The sequence below is a fragment of the Zalophus californianus genome, chromosome 3 (genome assembly GCF_009762305.2).
Source record: "Zalophus californianus isolate mZalCal1 chromosome 3, mZalCal1.pri.v2, whole genome shotgun sequence".
Lineage (NCBI taxonomy): Eukaryota > Metazoa > Chordata > Mammalia > Carnivora > Otariidae > Zalophus > Zalophus californianus.
Genome location: NC_045597.1, coordinates 101699706 through 101719245, shown reverse-complemented (window position 1 = coordinate 101719245; position 19540 = coordinate 101699706). Strand labels below are relative to the sequence as shown.

The 19540-nt window shown below is 34.9% G+C and overlaps 1 protein-coding gene across 7 annotated transcripts in view; it reads right to left on the bottom strand.

Annotated features, from left to right (window-relative positions):
- CCNT2 (cyclin T2) overlaps positions 1-19540 on the bottom strand; it is a 40791-nt gene that overhangs the window by 17312 nt on the left and 3939 nt on the right. For all 7 annotated transcript variants that reach the window (XR_003519044.1, XM_027588884.2, XM_027588881.2 and 4 more), the window contains 2 exons: positions 2735-2863; positions 920-980 (listed from right to left, as the gene is read on the bottom strand). Coding sequence is in view for 6 of the 7 variants with exons in the window: in XM_027588884.2 (XP_027444685.1) it covers positions 920-980; positions 2735-2863 (190 nt within the window). In the remaining variant the exon portion in view is untranslated. The remainder of the gene's footprint in view (positions 1-919; positions 981-2734; positions 2864-19540) is intronic.

The window sequence follows — 19540 nt, the reverse complement described above, 5'->3', positions numbered from 1 at the left end:
ATAATAAGGCACTAACATGCTAAATCATTGGATTTGGAGATAATAAGATTCTCACTTTTATTTTTATATCTTTTTATATTATAAAAACATCAAGTTATATCTATTACAAACAAGCTACTTTTCTTAAAAAAAAAAAAGTCTGTCATGATGGGAGGCTATGATTATCACACTTCTTCACTTCTTTTCAATGTTTGGGAATGGAGTAATAAATAAATAACTACCATAATGAATAATGGCTACTTATGACACACACACTATGTGGTACATGTTTTTTATATACTCTCTCTCATCTTCAAATTCACAATGTTAAGGCAGACATTATTTCTCCACCTCGCATATATAGAATGGAGATATGAAAGGTAAAACAACTTTGCCCAAGCTTAAAAAGCAAGTCAAAGGCATATGGATTTTAAACCAAGAGCTCCATAAAGCCCATGTTATTCCCATCATACACTGCTAAATTCTTCCAGAAGTAATATATGACTTCACACAAGACAGACCTTGTTAGGTCTCAATTTCCTCAACAATAAAGTGAAAGATTTGAATAAATAATCTTTAGAGATCACTTAAATTGCAAAAAACTTGCAGACAATGTAACTTTTAGAAAAAGACGATCGTTTAAATAAACTACACTGTGTCACATTAAAACTGTGATAAATTTATTAAATACTGACTATAAGTCAGAATATTTGTACACATTACAATCATATGCAGTCTTTCACAATGAAAACTATGTTTACCATTCAATTAATGGTAAATGAAATTTTTTAAAAAATGGTTTCCTTATAACCAGGTAATACTATTCTGGCCCCAAACATTGTTTTAAAATGAAACTTTGTTCAATGATAAAATTATTCCATCTTTAGGACACCGCACTGAAGAACAGAACACAAAAATAATATCTGACATAAGTACATACCTAGGGTTTGTAGCATTATGGTTTCAAGTAAAACCAGTTCTTGAGTCTGTTGAAGGTAAGCCTGCCAGGTAAAAATAATAACATTAAAATGCTTAAGATAAACACTATTAGACTATGGGACCATTAAATCATTACAGAAGAATCAGAGTAGTTTGGAAACACAAAGGAAATAATTTGAGGGCAACAGACAAATCCTATTTTCTACAACCAATCTAAATTGAATTACTTCTAATACAGAATATGTAAACAAGGTAAAAAAAACAACAAAAACCCCCCCTAAAAAGACAACAATAACATGAAAGGAGGTAGAACTTAACTGAAAACAACAAACCCTCCAGCCTGTAATATAAAACTTCACGTAGGCACTGGTGCTTCAAGACATACTAAGATAGGAAGCACCAACTCAAGAACATCAAATTCAAACCTGCCTGTAAAGAAAAGATGCATCAACTCACTCTAAGATATTTCATGTGGTAATTCCTTGATGATGAGTAAGTCAGTGTGTTATTTTTTTAGAACTTCCTCTCTTCAAAAAGACAAAATAAAATCAAAGCAAACCCTCAAATGTCTAGGTTAAAACATTTTAGATATAAAATACCAAAAGAATGTATCATACACCCATGGGGAAATAGAGGGCCTTCTCTTTTAACTTCAACAAATCATTCCCCTACTGTAATTACTCTGGGAATAAAGAGTATGAAAAATTTCTACCATTATCAAATTTCTTAAATTATGACAACTGAGTGTAAGGTGATAAACAATACAGCATACATAAATATTCATGTAAGGACATGTTGCTAAACTCTAAACTCAGACTGAAAAGCACCTTTATTTATATCCCATTTAAAAAGGTCACCAGATGATTTTTTGAAAACACAGATTTCTTTTTTCGAACAATACCCTATTCACCAAAATTAATTCTGAATTTGTAAAGTTAACAGAAATTACAAGAACAATCTCTGAATAATCACACATTTTTTATTATTGAATGGTTACGTTAGTATCTCACTCCCTTAAAGCCAACATCTAAGATAAAACTTGTCATTAATAAACTCAGATATACTTTAAAAAAAATCAGATACACTTTTTTTTTTATATCAGATATACTTAATCTGGACTTTAGGATTAACTAAATGAAAGTAAACTAATATAATCTGGCAGTCATTTTAGTAGTTAAAAGTTCCCGATAAAGGAACTCACCTATAATACAAGTGCTGGGAAAGTGAATTTAAAGGCCTAGAATTCTAGCTTCTGTTTTAAGACGTCATAACATTTTAAAATGGCACTTTCAAATGGTCTATTAAAATGTTGATGATGAACAAGCTGTTTAGAAGTTAGCATTACTCTGGAGGAAAATTAAAATATGAAAAAAACCCTCTCATGAAAGTATGGTAAAACAGCATCTTTATGGATCAGTATCAGAGAGGTAACTATTAGTATATATGCATTAACAAAGGAGCAATTCTGTAAAATTACTATTTACTGTTCTAGAGGCAAGTCCAGAGGTTTTTTTCTATTTTTTTTTCATTGTTGACAATTTAAGAGTTACTTATCTCTGGTCTCAAATGGACCCAAACAATGGAGATGATATGACTTACCCTCTACATATAGCTTAAGTTTGCTGTGAACAACAAAATGTGAAACACTTATAATCACCTTTGAATCACAGCCTTAACATGATTCTGAACGACACTGAAACTCATGTTCATACATACAATATGTTTCTGTTAGATCACTCCCTGGCATTACATCCTAAATGGTAAAAGAAATAAGCAGCAGTTGGAAGGCAACATCAATTGAATTATTATTACATACATCACATTTAGTATCCAGCAGTGGCTCTAAGGGATGAAGACAAGCATGTGCTACTTTGATAACATGTTCAAGTTTTCGAGCCTGTTCTTCCACTTTTGCAGCCAAAAATAATGCGGTAGGTGATATTATCTGCAGAAAAGATAAACACTGGTGATTTAAAAGTAAAAAATTTTGGAAAAACCTTCTACTTTCTAAGGGAGGGGCGTGCAAAGAAGGAATGGAGTATTAAAAGTATGAACTGTGAGTTGGGCTAAGATTGATATAAGAGTTTTAATAAAGTGATTCATTAAATAAAACTAGTTACCCTAGTCTATAAAACCTGCTTTACTTGTTTTGCAAATAGAACACCAAAGGGAAAAAGGAAAAAGACTTCTATTTGGGCTAACTAAAAGAAACTTTAAATCTTATTAATGCATACTGTGGAGGTAAAGGGGGGAAAAAAAAAACCTCAAGCAAAATAATAAAGCCATAGCTTAAAAAAAAAAAAAAAAGTAGTAAAATATACCCAAATTTTCCTTCTTTTTAGGTACAACCACTACTTTCTAGGGTTCTTTTAAATTAATCAAAAATTCATTGTGTGGCTAAGAGCTACATAATACCGCTTTCAGGACAGAAATAGGGTCTATAAGGCAAAATGAGAAGATTCTGAACGTGATTACTACCTAGTATCTGTATTACTTCACTACAGTATATTAAAAGTAGTTAAAAAAACAAAAACAAAAACAAACCCAGGGAATAAACATGTAAGATAAACCAAGAGAGTAGAAACACTGCCAACAGGAGATCAAGAAATATGCAATTTTTTTCGGCTTCAGTAAGTTATATGTTCTTGGGATTGAAGTATAAGAACATAGCACTACAAAGACATTGACTAAGACAGAGAAACATCAATTTTGAGCAATATTTACCCAAAAAGGTAGTAATAAACCAAATTAATTGCTGACTCAGAAAATAGGCACATTCTAAATTCAAATAATCTAAGATTACACAGAAGAAATTTCTCATGGGAAGATGATTTCTAAATGATAAGATTCAGATTCATTATTTTTCAAGAGACGAACACTGAGTCACTGTATCTTGGGGGTCATCAATCACCAAATAGAAACAATGCCAAAAGAGGGAGGGGAGGAGAGAAAGAACATAAAGCATGCTACATGATTTGGGTAGTTAACATGAGGAGAAAGTTTCTGCTACAAGAAGGAGGACTCTTTCCTCTGAGCTTTTAAAACAACTTATAAATAATGCTGAGCCATGAAATTTAATCACTGGATTTTGATCTGAAAGGGACCTTCACTAGTCCAACTGCATTTGCCCATGAGTAAATGGAGTAAAAATGACTTCAAGAAATTCACTTCCTGATGTATACATGTTTAAAACAGACCTAAATTAAGTGAGCTTGGCTCCAAACAACCAGTAATGTTACCTTAGAAGGACTGAGTAATTTCAACTTGGACTTTCAACTTACTTCCATCCTTTAGAATTAAAATTACAAGGAAGATGTAAAAATTGAGAACGCTCAAAAAAGCAACTTATTCTCAGTTTTCTTTACAACAGATTTAATTAAGCAACACCAAAATTAGTTAATATTCTTGAAATACCAGCTAAACAGCAGTCATGCAGGCAGGGGATTTTCTGAAATGTAGAAAGTACAAGAGAGTGGATAATCATTTCCTAGCTCAGTTATTTCTTCCACATGCTGAAAATTTCCTACACTGCTACCTGCTTTGTTTGATTAATTCCTTTTCTATTTAAAGGCTTACCTCATCCTAAGGAAAATTCCTGAGTCAGAGTGAAGTGCCCTTCTTTATTCAACAGGAAGCTGCATACCTCTATTACTGTACTTTCAATGTATTCTAACTTCTGGCTTATTAATGTCGTCTGCCCTACCGGTCTAGAAGCAGCTTAAATATAGAGACTGAATTATTCATTCATGTTCCCATTGTCTCCCATTGTGCAGCTGCTGTTCAATGTATTTGCCAAATGAATGATATGTGGATAAATCCACATATAATTGTAAGGGCACCGATGTTAAATTCGAAGTATTCCAAATCCCACAGTAAAATCTAAGAGCCAAAAGCATGGGGTAAGAAATGCAAGAGACAATAAAGATATTCTCAGTTTCCCACAATCTCTCACTTTTTATCTAAGTCATGTCTAAGAGGGGAATGGCTAAGCCAGCCATCAAATGCCAGAACTATTTACAAAAGAGTGAAGCAATACAGACTCAAGTCCAATGTCAAATTACACTGAACTTAATACATAAACGTCCTTAACGCCAGATGATCCAGGATTTCTCTTACTTGCCTAAAAGGTACCTCTAAAAGTCTCCAAAGAGTTCTTCTTGGTAAAATCTCTTAGGATTCCCAGTCACCGCTTCATTCTCTTCAGACTTCTTGTAAGCCTCAATACCAAGAAGTACTTTCAAACCACACAACTTTTCTCCTTACAAGATAGTCTCAATGGAAACAAAGTATGTGTACTAGTGAATTGTTCTAAAGTTCTACAAATAATTAAAAAAATTAAATGTTCAGAGAGCTAAGCAATGATCTTCAGGGTAGATTCCTGGTTTATTTACCCACACTCCTCACAGAAGTCTTTCTGTTCCCTCTAAATAGGGCTCAATTCTCATCCTCCTCCAGTGCAACACTAATACCCAACACTCTTCCAAAGTTCTGGTGAAATCCACTAACTCCATTCACATTTCCTCTATAGCCTGCAAACATTTTACTCCATCAGGGCTGTAACAAAACAAAACAAAACACCATTTTAGATAATACTTTGTGAATATCCATGTGAGGCTTTAATTTTAAGGATGACTAAAGAAGGTAATCAAGTTAGGTACTTCTGCTTTTTTGTGCAGAAAGCTGATTTTGTTGTGTGGCTTATTGAAAGGAAAAGAATTCCAAAAGTTTTAAGTAATGGCTATATTATTAGTTGGTCTGCGGCTTTTAAAGGTGAGTGTCCTTTTTGAAGGCAACAAACATTCATTAATGCACGTAAACTTGGTTCAAAGTCAAAGAATTCACACCAGTATTGGAGCAGATACTTGGTTTGAGTGAGCAAACAACTACAAACTGAGATTTAGTTCACTGGGGACAGGGACCACGCACTATCCATCCTTGTGTTATCTAATTTAATAAACCTTCTTGAATTACTATAATTAAAGGAAATAAAAACTGATTTTTAAATAGTGTCCAGAGTTTGCCAGCCTAGCAGATGTACAACTACCTCAAAGGGATATTACGTTCTCAAAACAAGACAAATTTCTACAGAAATATACTATACAAATCATGGAGAGGGGGAGGTGGAGGTGATGAAGCCAGCTGTAGCACAGTAGTCAGGCTGCCTCAGTGGAATCCTGGCTCTGTTATCTGACTAGCCTAGGCAAATTACTTATTCTCTTTGTGGCTCAGTTTCCGCATCTGTAAAATAGGAGAAATAGTGTCTGCTTATAAAACTGTGGTGAGGATTGAATGAATCAATATATGTAAAGCACTTAGAATAGTGCCCCAGAGTAACAGGACTCAAATACTATCATTACTATGTTGTAAAATTAAACTGTGTATTGCTACTGCTGATCTTAAAATTAAAAAGTGATTGAGCATGCTTTTAAAAATTCCTTTCTTTCTTGCTCATCTTCCTTTCACAGTTAAACTGAATTCTTTAAAGTTTCCATGGTAGCCCTGACTAAGCAGATTCAGACACACTAAAGTGATGACACACAACATTACTTCAATCGCTTCAATACACCAGTATTTCTTTTGTCCCTTCTCCCTACAGCTGTTGTCACCCCCTTCTCTTTTTCTAGTCCTTTATATGTTTCCATTCCTACCACTTGATCTGACTCCCTTCCTTCTCCATCTTTTCTCCCCCTGCCCATTCCTGGCCACTGTGTCCCCTTTCTGCTCATGATGCCCTCACTGCTGACATTCTTAACTCTCCACTGCTGGCTTCAACCTTGATATTTAGAGGCAAGGTCAGTTTGAATTAACAAAAGCCTGGGTAATTTCTGTATCACTGATGATGGCTATACTAGTCGGTTTCAAATGAATCATTCTGGTCTTTATTCTTTTAGTAATGAATTTTGTGCATACACCTTGTGTGTACATCTGTATTTAAAAACTAGCCATAGCTGTTTTATTACTCAACTTTAAATTTCCTAATCCAAAAGAGTCCTAACAGAAGCAAAGAAAAGACTTCCAAGTCCACCTTCTATTTGCTAATACGTCATCAATAGGCTTGTTCTAATCTGTTCTTAGGTTTCATCTTTAGGCCCTATAGGCCAGTGAAGCCACTTCTGCCCTGTTCCTTAACTGCCCCCAAACTCCCCCCTCCCCCAAGACTAGGATAACTATTTTCCTGTGCCTTCAAAAGGCTTCATTAATGAATACACAGTTAGTTCTAGGTATCACAGCTCAAAATTGGGAAACCACACACCTAAGGCTATAGTTAAAGAAAAATGGTAATGGCATAACTTTAGAAGACTCCCAGAAAGGTCCTAGAATAGGAAAAAGGAGGTGGAAACTTAGATATAATAAGGGGGTAATAGCCCCTCAACAAAGAAAAAAAACAGAGTAAGTCAAAATGTCCATTTGTTTAAAACAAAAATCACTAAGCTTGACCAATTAGACAAAAATTCCAGTACAAAGTTAAGTGGTTCATTTCCTTAATTTTGATGCACTGAAAAGACTGACATCCCAGTATGATAGAAAATGTCATTAACTCAGTCTGGTATTTTCATTGTTTTCCTACCTGTATAATTATGCATGAGTGTAATACTGTCAACATAACAAAATTTATACTGAGAAATAAAAAAGTCTTCAGGTTGGATGTTATTTGGGATTTCTAATTATATCTAAAAGAGAGCTGGTTTAATAAAGGCTGACTGGTATTCAAGTACTGCTGAAAAGCAGTAATAATTAAAAGAACAAGGCCTGATTTCCATAGACTAATTACATGATATTTAAAAGTATTTAAATGCTTAATGTAACTTGGCATTTAAAAACTTATTTATGGAGCCTATGTTACCATTATGAATCTGTTACAAAAACAAACAAAAAAATTCAACCTACAAAGAACATGTAGCATTTCATAGTTGTCTCTACTCTCAGCTCCTTATACACTCAGCTCCTACCAGCCAACAATAAATAGAGATTATTGGGAAACAAGTTGCATAGGTATTCAAATATCCCACATAAATCTTTAAAAGTCCACTTTCCTTCAGATGGCTAAACAAATAAGAACTAATATTATTTAAGACTTAATATTGTTTTGGATAGTATTCCCTAAACTGATCTACAGATTCACACATTCCCTGTCAATATCTCAACTTTTCTGCAGAAACTGACCAGCTGATCCTAGAATTTCTATGGAAATGCAAGGGGCCCAGAACAGCAAAAGCAATCTTGAAAAAGAAAAACAAAGTCAGCAGACTCATACTTCCTGAATTCAAAACTTACTACAAAGCTATAGTAATTAAGACCATGTGGTAATAGTATAAGGAAAGACCTTATGTATTCATAAAATTTTATTGTATTTATAGAATACAATAGTTTCCAGAAATAAACATTTAATTCAATGGAGAAAAAAAAGTCTTTTCAATACACCATAAACAAAACTAACTAAAAATGGATCACAGACCTAAATGTAAGAGCTAAAACTATAAAACTCTTAGAGGAAAACAGGAATAAATCTTCATGACCATGGATCAAGCAATGTTTTCTTTGATATGACATCAAAGCACAAGTGACAAAAGAAAAATCCTAATAAACGCATGTATTACAGATGAAACCATCAGCAAAGTGAACAAGATAACCCATAAGATGGGAGAAAATATTTGCAAATCCTGTATCTAATAAGGGATTCATATCCAGAATATATGAAGAACTCTTACAATTTAAGAGAGAGACCATGCAATTTAAAAAAATGGGAAGGGGAGGGCGCCTGGATGGCTCAGTGGGTTAAGTGTCCAACTCTTGATCTCAGGGTCATGAGTTCAAGCTCTGCCTGGCGTGGAGCCTACTTTAAAAAAAAAAAAAAGAGGGGGAAGGGATAAGTAGATATTTCCCCCAAAATAATACTACAAATGGCCAATAAACACATGAAAAGATGCTCAATAACACTAGTCATTATGGAAATGCAAATCAAAACCACAATGAGATGCTTTATACTCACTAGGATGCCTATAAGATGCCTATAGTAATAATAATAATGATTAAAAAAAGACAGACAATAACAATTACAAATGTTGGCAGGGATGCGGAGAAATTGGAACCCATTACACATTGCTTGTGGAAGGTAAAATGGTATATATATGGCTACTTTCCAAGATTACTGAGGTCTAAAGTTACTATACAACAGAGCAATTCCACTCCTAGGTATATACCCAAGAGAAACGAAAACGTATGTCCACACAAAAAATTGTACAGGATTAATCACAGCAGCATTATTCACAATAGCTAAAAAGCAGAAATAACCCAAATGTCCATCAACTGATTAGTAACATGAGGTATTATCTACATGATGGATGGAATGTTACTCAGCAGCAAAAAGAAACGAAGCACTGATACATGCTACACGATGGATGGATCTTGCAAACATTATAATAAGTGAAAGACTACGTTATTATATAATTTCATTTACATACAATGTACAAAAAAGGCAAATCTATTGAGAGACAGAGAATGGTTGCCAGGTCTTAAACGGAGGGAGGAATCAGTGAACAACTGCTAATGGGTACAGGGTTTCTTTTTGGGGTGATGAAAGTATTATAAACTTAGATTGTGATGATGGCTGTACAACTCTATAAGTACATCCATTAAACTGTACATTATAAATAGGTGAATTTTATGGTCTGTGAATTATCTCAATCAAGTTTTTTTTTTTAAAGAAGCTTATGTCAAAGACATCCCCCCCCTTTTTTTAAAGACATCCCTTTTAAATTACTTCCAACAAAGGACATTTCTAGGGGCACCTGGGTGGCTCAGTTAAGCGTCTGCCTTTGGCTCAGGTCATGATCCCAGGGTCTTGGGATAGAGCCCCGCATCGGGATTCCTGCTCAGCAGGAAGCCTGCTTCTCCCTCTCCCATTCCCCCTGCTTGTGTTCCGTCTCTCCCTGTGTCTCTCTCTGTCAAATAAATAAATAAAATCTTAAAAAAAAAAAAAATTTCTAGGAAACCAAAAACCTAACCACAGTACAATAAACACTGGTAAACAACATTCATGTTAACCCTGTATAACTAACTTTATAGCACGTCTGTTAATTTAAAAGTAAAATGGTATAATATATACCATTTCTTAACCAACATTTAATTTTGACATTTAAATTATGTAATTATTTCAGAAAACATTTTGTTTGGTTAACAAAAATAATATGAACAGATGTTTAAGTCTACATAAAGTGAACCATATTATTAATTCAAGTAGCTACTCCTACGAGTCACTGAATTAGAGCAATACAAACTAAAACTTCTACCTAAGGATGTGGGGAGTGTGTAAAAATTTGGTTATCTTCTCGGAATCAACGTACCTTCTACAGACTGCCCTCAAATCCTCAGAATTTCCTTTCCCTCCTCAAAGCTATTTTTTTTCTAAGCATGAAACTATGACAGTTTTCATGATCTCAAGATTTTTCACCAGAAAAGAAACATTATCATTACTTTTTCAACTTCTAAATGAGCCCTCTATTTAAAATTAGCTTGAATGTGCAAGCTTCTCTAAGAACAAATTACTACAGTGAGATCCAACAGTAATCTTGCTGACAAATACAAATGTCTATACTTTCCATTAGTTAACTGGTATTACTTTTTAAGAGTTTATAGCCCAAACCAGCACCATCAAATAGAAATGTGAGCCACAATTGTAATTAAAATTTTCCTAGTAACCATGTTAAAATAGTAAAGAAATGTGAAATTAAACCACTTCCAGTTAGTGGCTATATTATCAGCACAGGTTTCAACTGACAACTGGCATTCTAAAGAAAAAATTCATTAAAATGATATGAAACAGACTGAAATGTATTAAATGTTCATAGGCATTACAAAACAGCTTAAATTGATTACTGTTCCTAGTCATTCCCACAGTAGAAAAAGACAAACTTTTTTCCTTCTCTCACTAAAATATAAGTCCCTTAGGAAAAACACTATTTCTTATTTATTTTAAAAAAATCATAACTCTTTGCACACTGCTTGTCACATAACATGCACTCAATGTTTGTGGAGTAACTACTGTTATGTAAACACAGTATCACATAACAAAGTACAAACCATTAAACCTGTAATATTTAAAAATTTTAACGCTGAACAAGTAGGTGAACTTCTACATTCTTTTTCTGTATCAGATTCAAATAATTTAAAGAAAAATTTCATTTTATATGTTTTTCCATAACTTATGATATCAGGAGTACTTAATACACCACCTTTATATCTAGAACCATAACTTAGTTAAGAATAAAATTTTAGATTTCCATCATTTCTCCCACTGTAGAGTATACAGCAATCTAATTTGATTTTCCCTTAAAAAATTTATTTTACCCAATTTTATGCACTGAAAACATCTTCAGAATTCCCGTTGTTAACTGCCTTCAAAGTCAATTTATAAATTACACAGTCTTTACACAGAGACCTTTGTTTGTCTTGGCTAAGAAAAATACTCAACGTACATTTGATGTAAAAATCTGCTCTCTTCTATACATCAGTTAGTTTAGAAATACTACATTAGCAAACTGTATAAAATGCTTTCTTATTTCTGAGACAAATGAACTAAAGCTACCATAGAAACATAGGAACTATCAAGACTAACAGACAGGGGAGCCTGGGTGGCTCAGTTGTTAAGCCTCTGCCTTCGGCTCAGGTCATGATCCCCCATCGAGCCCCACATTGGGCTCCCTGCTCCGTGGGAAGCCTTCTTCTCCCTCTACCAGTCCCTCTGCTTGTGCTCCCTCTCTCGCTATGTCTCTCTCTGTCAAATAAATAAATAAAATCTTTAAAAGAAAAAAAGACTAACAGACACTTAAGTGTGTGTGTGTGTTTGTATAGAAAAGATTTGACTTGAACCTTTTACAATCATCTAATTTTGGGGGGAAAAAAGCTGCCTTATGAAGACTTTATAAAGACCTGTATAATATAGAGCCCAATACACTACATCAGTCAACATCTCTGTAATTAGGCAGGCAGATTTCCATGTTTCAAAATAACATTAAAGTTTTGTGGGAGAACATTCTAGAGTTCTTTCCAGAATTCATTTGCAAAAAAAAAAAAAAAAAATCAGTCAAGAATATCACATATGCTTTTTATGTCTCTTGATAAACTATCCCAGATGGATCGTATGTTCCCTCTTTAACAGGATGAAGTTCAAGTGACTTAATTATTCCTAAAAAATTATCCTTATCTTCTTAGAAGTTCTTAAACCTATTAAAGTTGTCCCCTCAACAACATCGGGGTTAGTAGTGTTACTCCCCAATACATGTGTAACTCTGACTCCCCCAAAACTTGACAATTAGCCTACTGTTGACTGGAAGCCTTACAGATAACATAGTCAATTAACACATTTAGTATGTTATATGTATTATATACCGTATTCTCACAATACCTCATTTTCCTCAAATTTTTAGTATTTCTAGGCTATGCAGTTTGTCATTCAGTTTTTTTCAAATTGTTGTAAATCTCTAAAAATCCTCCAATATACTTATTGAAAAAAATCTGTGTATAAGTGGACCCAGGGTCAACTGTACATTTAGATGATTGTCTATTTCTGTGTTTGGAAATTAGTGTATCATCTCTTAAAGTGACCGACAATTACCTTTTAATGTTTTATCTGAAGAATTCTGAGAAGATAGTGGCAGAAGTGGTAACCAAATCCCCATAGAAAAACAGAATAACAAGAAATATCAAATAAATATCAACAAATATCCCCATAGATATTTATAACAAAACTACCTGGCAAGGCATTCCTAGGAAATTCCAAAATACAAATGGGTTAAGGACAAAACTGGCAAATATGTAGTCATAATACCTACCCAGTATCAGCATCTATGCAACAAGAAGCAATGCAAAGTAATGGGGCATTTACTGGACTTGATAAAAGAACCTCAAAATAGCCCACAGACATTTAACTGGAAATCATGGTGGGCCAACTGAGGAACAGCAGCTGATCTTGGGAGGAATTCTGTCAAGTTTAATAAATGAGTAGATGCCAGAGGCCTAGAGCAGGGCTTAAAGGGTTGAAACTAACTTTTTATGTACTTTTCAAATCGATCTCCCAAGGCTCTTTTCCAGGACTTCATACTGAGGAGAAACTTTTGAGAACCAAAGCAGAACTGGCAGGATAGGGGGAAGGTAAAGAGAACATAAAAATGAGGGAGGGGAACACAGCCAGGGAACCTCAGAAAGCAAGATGCTATATTTCTGTATATGTAACTGGAAAGTATTTAGGCCATACAAAGATACTATAAGAAAAAATTAGAAGAATTAACCCTAAGCTACAAAAATCACACAGAAAGAACTGCTCAAAAAAAAAAAAAAATCAACAAATGGTACTGGGGAAACTGGATATCCACCTGCAAAAGAATGAAATCAAACCCTACTTCACACCACATACAAAAATTAACTCACAATGGATCGGTGACCTAAATGTAAGAACTAAACCTTTAAAACTGTTAGAAGAAAACAAAAAAAGTTCCATGATGTGTTTGGCAATGATTTCTTAGAAATGACACCAAATGCATAAGCAACACAAGAAAAAATAGGTAGACTGGGCTTCATCAAAATTAGAAACTTTTGTGCATCAAAAAAGTGAAAAGAGCTCACAGAATGAAAAAAAATATCTGCAAATCACATATTTGGTAAGAAAGTAATATCCAGAATATATAAGGAACTCCTATAACTTAAGAAAAACCCCAATTAAAAAATGGATGAAAGACTAGACATTTCTCCAAAGAAAATATATAAATGGCCAGTAACCACATGAAAAGATGCTAAACACTAGTAGCCACCAGAGAAATGCAAATTAAAACTACAACAAGATACCATTTCACATTCATTAGGATGGTTATGTTATTATCAGAAAACTAGAAAAGAACAAGTGTTGGTGAGGACATGGAGAACTTGGAACCCTTATGCATTGCTAATGGGAATTTAAGACAGTGCTACTGCTGTGGAAAATAATATGGCAGTTCCTCAAAAAATTAAACATGAAGTCAAAATGTGATACAGTAATTTCACTTCTGGGTATATGCTCAAAAGAGTTGAAAGCAAGACTTAAGCAGATTTTTGTAAACCCACATTCATAGCAGCATTATTCACAATAACCAAAAGGTAAAAGGAATCCAACTGTGGTTCATACATACAATAGAGTAACATTCAGCCCTAAAAAGGAAGGAAATTCTGACACATGCTACAACATGGATGAATCTTGAAAACATTATGCTAAGTGAAATAAAACAGACACAAAAAAGGACAAATACTGTCTGATTCCACTTATATGAGGTAAACAATAGTGAAATTCATAGACTAAATAGAATGGTGGCTGCCAAGGGCTGGGGGAAGAGAGAATGTGGAGTTTGCTCAATGAGCAGAATTTCAGTTTGAAAAGATAAAAAAGTACTAGAAATGGATGGTGGCGATGTTTGCACAACACTGTGAATGTACATATCACTGAAATGTACACTTAAAAATGGTTAAAATGATCTTTAAAAAAAAAAAAAGAAAAGGGGACGCCTGGGTGGCTCAGTCAGTTGAGCATCTGCCTCTGGCTCAGGTCATGGGACCCCAGGATCCTAGGATCGAGTCCCGCATCAGGCTCCTTGCTCAGCGGCTCAGCAGGAAGCCTACTTCTCCCTCTGCCTGCTAACCCCCTGCTTGCTCAGTGTCTCTCTCTCTCTCTGACAAATAAATAAAATCTTGAGGGGCGCCTCGGTGGCTCAGATCATGATCCCAGGGTCCTGGGATCAAGCCCCCATTGGGCTCCCAGCTCAGTGGGGAGCCTGCTCCTCCCTCTCCTTCTACTGCTCCCCCCTGCTTGCACTCTCTTGCTCTGTCAAACTAAGTAAATCTTTAAAAATAAAATCTTTAAAAAAATGGTTAAAATGATAAATTTCATGCTTTGTATATTTTACCACAATAAAAAAAAACAGAAAAATTAAAACAGTAACACACCTCCAAACTAATAGATACTAAGGATTCAAAACACAAAACGTAAGTAAAAATGATATGAAGTGGGCAAACCTCTCAGGTCCCTCCTCCCTCTTTGGGAGCTTTAATAAACTCTGCTTTGCTGCCCACCAAAAAAAAAAAAAAAAAAAGATATGAAGTCACACACTGAAAGATCACCTGAGTATATAAACCCAGAACAACCAACATTAAGACATACTGTAATAAAATTACTGGATTATAAAGAAAAAAAAAAGTCCTTTGCCCATAAGAAAACTAGATCACCACCAGTAGTAGTGCTTTATGCCAGGAAAAAAAGGTGTTATATATTTAAGATATCTAAGAAAAGAAAGCGTGAGTCAAGAATTTTATACACAGTAAAACTGACCTTGAGTATAAACATCACAGATGAACGATTATCAACATGCAAAGATTCAGAGGATTTTGTTTCCATGATGTTCAAGAGAACTTCAAACAATCAAAATGACTACAGAGACTTGAACAGAAGCACTGGCAGTAAACAAAAACAGTTACCTGTAGAACTAAGATTAAATAAGGATTAAAAGGAAGAGTTTTGTAATAGCTACTTAAGGTAATGTAGCCATAATACGACTTTAAAAACCAAGGATGAGAGGGAAAGCAAAACAAAAACATTTTATTGTCCTCAGTAATTATACTGGTGGTGACAGTACTGCTATTCCAAGACTTATTTTTTGTAATGTGGGGTTAAGTTAATGAGTGATGACGGGATGAATTCTCTAATCCCACCTTTTTTTTTTTTTAAGTTTTTATTTATTTACTTGACAGAGCACAAGCAGGGGGAGTGGCAGGCAGAGGGAGAAGCAGCTCCTGGCTGAGCAGGGAGCCCAAAGTGGGCCCCGATCCCAGGACCCTGATCATGACCTGAGCCAAAGGCAGACGCTTAATCGAATGAGCCACCGAGGCGCCCACTAATCCCACCTTCTTAAGAACTACGACTTTGGTGTGAAAGGTCATAGAAATGTACCATAAAAGAGAGGTTAAGTAAAAAATACTGCCGCTATCTTGAATCAGTGAACTCCTGAGGTATTATACATTTAAAATGAATACCTATTAAAAAAAACCTGGTTAATGTATGCTTCATATATTTAATGTGTAAATGAGTAATAAACATTTAATATAACAATATGCATAGTAAATATAAATTTACAGTACTATATATTTCCCTACTCTCTTCATTGCAGATCCCTAGAAACAAGATGAACACAGTAATAATGAGTATCCCTTGTGTCCAGCTCATGGTTTTGAAATAACCACTTCCTACTAAAACAAAGGAGGATTTCTTAAAGAAATGGCCATTCCAACTGTGGAAAAGAAAATGTACAAGATGAGCCTGGAATACCCTGCTGTCACAGATAGTGAGGAAGCTATCCAAAATTATTGGGGTACAGAGTTACCACAGGGTCTAGAAATTCTACTCCTGCACCCAAGAAACCAAAACATATGTCCACCCAGAAACTTATACATAAATGTTCACAGGAGCATATGATAGCCAAAAAGTGGAAACAACTCAAATGTCCATCAACTGATAAATGGATATATAAAATGTGGTATAATGGTAGTCTGCAAGAAAAGTAAGTACTGATACAAGCTACAACACAGAAAAACGTTAACATTATGCAGTAAGGGAAAGAGGCCAGTCACAAAGTACCACATATTGTAGGATTCCACTTACAGGAAAAGTCCAGAATAGGGTGAGGGAAGAATGGAAAGAGATGGCCAACGGGTGTAGGGTTTCTTCCTAGGGTAATGAAAATTTCTAAAATTGACATAAAACTGTGAATATAATTAAAAACCCCACCAAACTGTACACTTTCAACTGATGAAATGTACAGTATATGAATTATATTTCAACAAAGGTGGTACATGTAGGGTGAGAATCATGTATTTATCCTGCCTTTCCTTTATGAACTGTACAACTGGGTGTCTAAGTAGTAAATGAATTACAGCATTTCATTATAAAAATATTCCAATTAATAATGAAGAAATGAGAGTATCACAATGAGCGAAAGGATCTAGGCATTGAATATCAATCAACAGCTGCTAACATAGAAAGACATCAGGTAGCTCCTAATTAGGTCTAAAGACTTATTCATCTAACCTGAGTTTGATGAAATTTCTAGATCCACCTGGCAATTTGCAGGAACTTCAAGAACAAAAGAACATAATAAACTGTACCATGAGTATACAATCAGCAAAAATCCAGACTCTGCAGGTCTAATGCTTTAGATTCTTCAACAGGTAAAATTTAAATGAAAGAAAGGGATGGAGGGGAAACATATATTCAGAGACTTAAAAAACTAATCAAATTTTTAATAATGGGCAAGACTAAACTGTGGCATTCAGGAATGCAGGATTGGGTGGTAAAACTATACAGAAACAGAAGAAAGTGATTACTATAACCAGAATACTGGTTATTTTGTGGAAGGAGGAAAGAGGTTGACATAGGGATGGGGCACATGGAAACACTTCTGGGATAGTTAAGCAAAGTTCTCTTTCTTGAGTGATGGTTACAAGGTTGCTTGCCTTACCGTAATTCACTAAGCTATAAATTTGTTTGGTGGTTTTATGTTTGTGTTGTACTTTAGAGTAAAAACAAAACAAAACAAAAAACCCTGGGGCGCCTGGGTGGCTCGGTCAGTTAAGTGTCTGCCTTTGGCTCAGGTCATGATCCCAGAGTCCTGGGATCAAGCCCCGTGTCAGGCTCCCTGCTCAGTGGGGAGCCTGCTTCTCCCTTTCTCTCTCTCAAATAAATAAATTAAAAAAAAAAAACTTTATACTGGGCGCCTGGGTGGCTCAGTTGGTTAAGCGACTGCCTTCGGCTCAGGTCATGATCCTGGAGTCCCAGGATCGAGTCCCACTCGGGGCTCCCTGCTCAGCGGGGAGTCTGCTTCTCCCTTGGACCCTCCCCCCTCTCATGCTCTCTCTCTCTATCTCATTCTCTCTCTCAAATAAATAAAATCTTTAAAAAAAAACCTTTATATTAAAAAAACCCACTTCACCTCATAAATGCACAGTTATGCTGAGGCAATAAAGGATACCAAATAGATGGAATACAATAGGATGTGAACAGGACCCAAAGAATAAGAGAGAGAGCGAGAAATTCAGAAGTCAAAGAGTGGAATTATCTTGGGAATGCTTCATGAAGAGCTGAAACTTCACCTGTCTTAAAACCTGACAGATCACTGTCACATGAAAAGGGAAGAGACTGCACCATCTGGAAAAAGAGGGATGCACAATGCATAAATGATAAGACTGATATATGGCTAACAGGGGAATTAATTCAAAAGAGGACTTCTAACAACTGTGAAACCAAACCCAATCCTTTTTTGGGGGGGGCTGAAAAAGATATACATACATATTAGCTTGCACAAACAAAAAGTATTTCTGAAAGGGCACACAAAAACTGTTAACAGCACATGTTCTAGGGCAGTGGGCTTACACATTCAAATTGGAGGGAGGTTTATCATATCCCCCTTTCTACCATTTTCATTTACTATGTGTTTATATTAGTTTTCAAAAATAAAACATTTAAAGCTTGTCTCTGTGGAGAGGATGTATACAGGGAAAAATGTGTAGGGATTCATTCAACAGACTTGTGAGCAACAAGATTTGATCCATCTTATTGACAGCTGCTAAATTATCTACTTTATGTGAAGTACTGTTGACACAACCGTGAGTAAAACCAAAAAAGAAACAAACAAAACCCTGTCCTTAAATTGTTTACCTTCTAGTCTGAATGTGTGTGTCAGGGGACATTTTTACATTTAACTTCATCTACATTACTACATTTGAGAGAAATTTCGGGCTTTCACAATAAAAATATAAACAAAACCGTTTAGCTAACCAAGTTCCCCAAAATGCTGGTTTTCTTTCACAAAAGGCAATCATGTATGACGACTTTATAAGCAATCTGAGTATAAATAAGCACAGTGTAAACTGGATAAAATCTACTTTTAAAAAAAGTCTTGAACAAATTTCTATTGCAAAGACTCTTCTTAAAAATTACAATGGCAGAATGCTGTCTTAAAGAACAGGGACTATGGGCATTTCTGTAGATGGATACAAGAATAGCTTTTCTTATTTAAGCCTTTACAGGGGGAGGAAAGGAATGCAAAAAGAACATCTGAAAATTTTCAAATGACATCTACTAGTCACTAGTCAGGTCAACTGAGAAAAATTATAAAGATTGTAAGCAAAAAAAGGTAAACAAATTTTAGCACAAGCAAAAAATACAAGTTTGCTTATGTGTAGCAGCTGACTAATCTAACTCAAATGTGTAAAATGAAACGTAGATATAATCTAGATGATGTATTCTTCGAAGTCATTATAGTTATTCCTTAAAATCATCAGTCCTGAATACTGTCCTTAACTGTGTACTCTTGGAACCTTAGCAGAAGTACAGTACATTAAATAAAAACTACAATACACTTAAATCTGGCAGATTATACACAGTTCTGAATGCTGCAGCTCAAAATAAGAGGCAATGGAACTAAGGAAAGTTAAGAGAGGATGAAAATGACCATGTGATTTGGAGAGACGCTATGAGAATAGACTATGACCACTAAAAACACTGAGAAAACAGTATGCTATTTAAGATCTGATCTTAAGAGAATTCATT